General features: G+C 41.7%; 1 protein-coding gene across 1 annotated transcript; it reads left to right on the forward strand.

Annotated features, from left to right (window-relative positions):
- Window positions 1–215: 215 nt before the first annotated feature.
- On the forward strand, window positions 216–1,282 carry SARC_16287 (hypothetical protein; the record flags this gene model as incomplete). The annotated part of the gene is made up of 2 exons (XM_014289601.1): window positions 216–443; window positions 1,209–1,282. Coding segments are annotated over 2 exons (302 nt in total), but the record flags the coding sequence as incomplete, so codon positions are not given.
- Window positions 1,283–1,361: the final 79 nt, after the last annotated feature.

A 1,361-nucleotide genomic window follows, 5' to 3' on the forward strand; every position in this document is an offset into this window, starting at 1 on the left:
ATATATTATTTATATGTATATATATATATATATATATATATATATATGTATATATTTACATATGTATATATATATATATTACTTCAATTCGAGCACCGAGTTTACTTCATTTGCGCAATATATCGTTTAGAGAGCACATGTGTGGAGTGCATATGCCCTCCTCTAGTCGCTTTTTCTTCCACTACACATGTTGTACGTCCAATGTCACCTCACAGCTGTAAGTACTGGTCTATGCGGACTGTACTTATCCACTTGCCACTTGCGGTTCGTCTCTGTTTACTACACCGTACCATACCGCACGAATCGATTGTCCGTCCTTGATACACAACACCACACCACGACATCCATTACTCATCCCACCACACACGTGTTGTCTACCGGCAACAGCGAGCGCTATCCCTGCATCAGCCAGGTGATCAACGATGATCAGATTCCCGTGTTTGGTATGTTCTTGTGAATGGGAGTGTGTATAGTCCTACCAGATTCCCGTGTTTGGCATGTTCTTGTGAATGGGAGTGTGTATAGTCCTACCGGATTCCCGTGTTAGGTATGTTCTTGTGAATGGGAGTGTGTATAATCCTACCAGATTCCCGTGTTTGGTATGTTCTTGTGAATGGGAGTGTGTATAGTCCTACCGATACTCCATGCATGTGTACAAGTGTGAATGGAATGGATCCTCTGCAGACAGCAGAGTGTGAATTGCTGATTAGCCGCAGATGCGTTGGCCGAATGCATTACTTATGTTCGTTCAGGTGCTTACTGGTATGGAGTGGGGTTATCTGGCGTTCCTGTACCTCTATGCACGAAACAGTCTCGCCAGTACTGGAATACGGTTGTATCAAACGATACCTTAAAGCTCTGAATGATGTGCTTATGTGTGTAGAGGTTAGACCAGGACATATTTTTATACAGCTATCGCTGCTGCTGTGCTCTCGATAAAGTTCCTCATAATGAAACACTCGTTGCAGAGAACTGAAGGAAATCTCAATCGTAATTGTCATGCACGCAGTGAGAATAGCGCCTTGCTATTCCTCCTATTATCCATATGACTATGATTTGTATCATTCTATGGTGCACTATTCGCGATAACAAGTAAAGTAAAACGCGTTCGTACGTATAGGCTTTGCCACCTCATGTACCTCAGCAAAAGAAGTCTATTTATGCACATCACAGACTATCTGATACTATGTAAATCCCTTTTTATGCAGATAACCTATACCTGGATATGAACGGAATCATCCACAACTGTTCCCATGGCAATTCTACCGATCCGAATTTTCAGGTGAATTTGGTCGCTATACATCAGATTCGGTATAAATGAGAGTCGAGTTGACTAGTTTATTCCTCAAATATTAACCATA

This window comes from Sphaeroforma arctica (assembly GCF_001186125.1).
Source record: "Sphaeroforma arctica JP610 unplaced genomic scaffold supercont1.7754, whole genome shotgun sequence".
Classification (NCBI taxonomy): domain Eukaryota; class Ichthyosporea; order Ichthyophonida; genus Sphaeroforma; species Sphaeroforma arctica.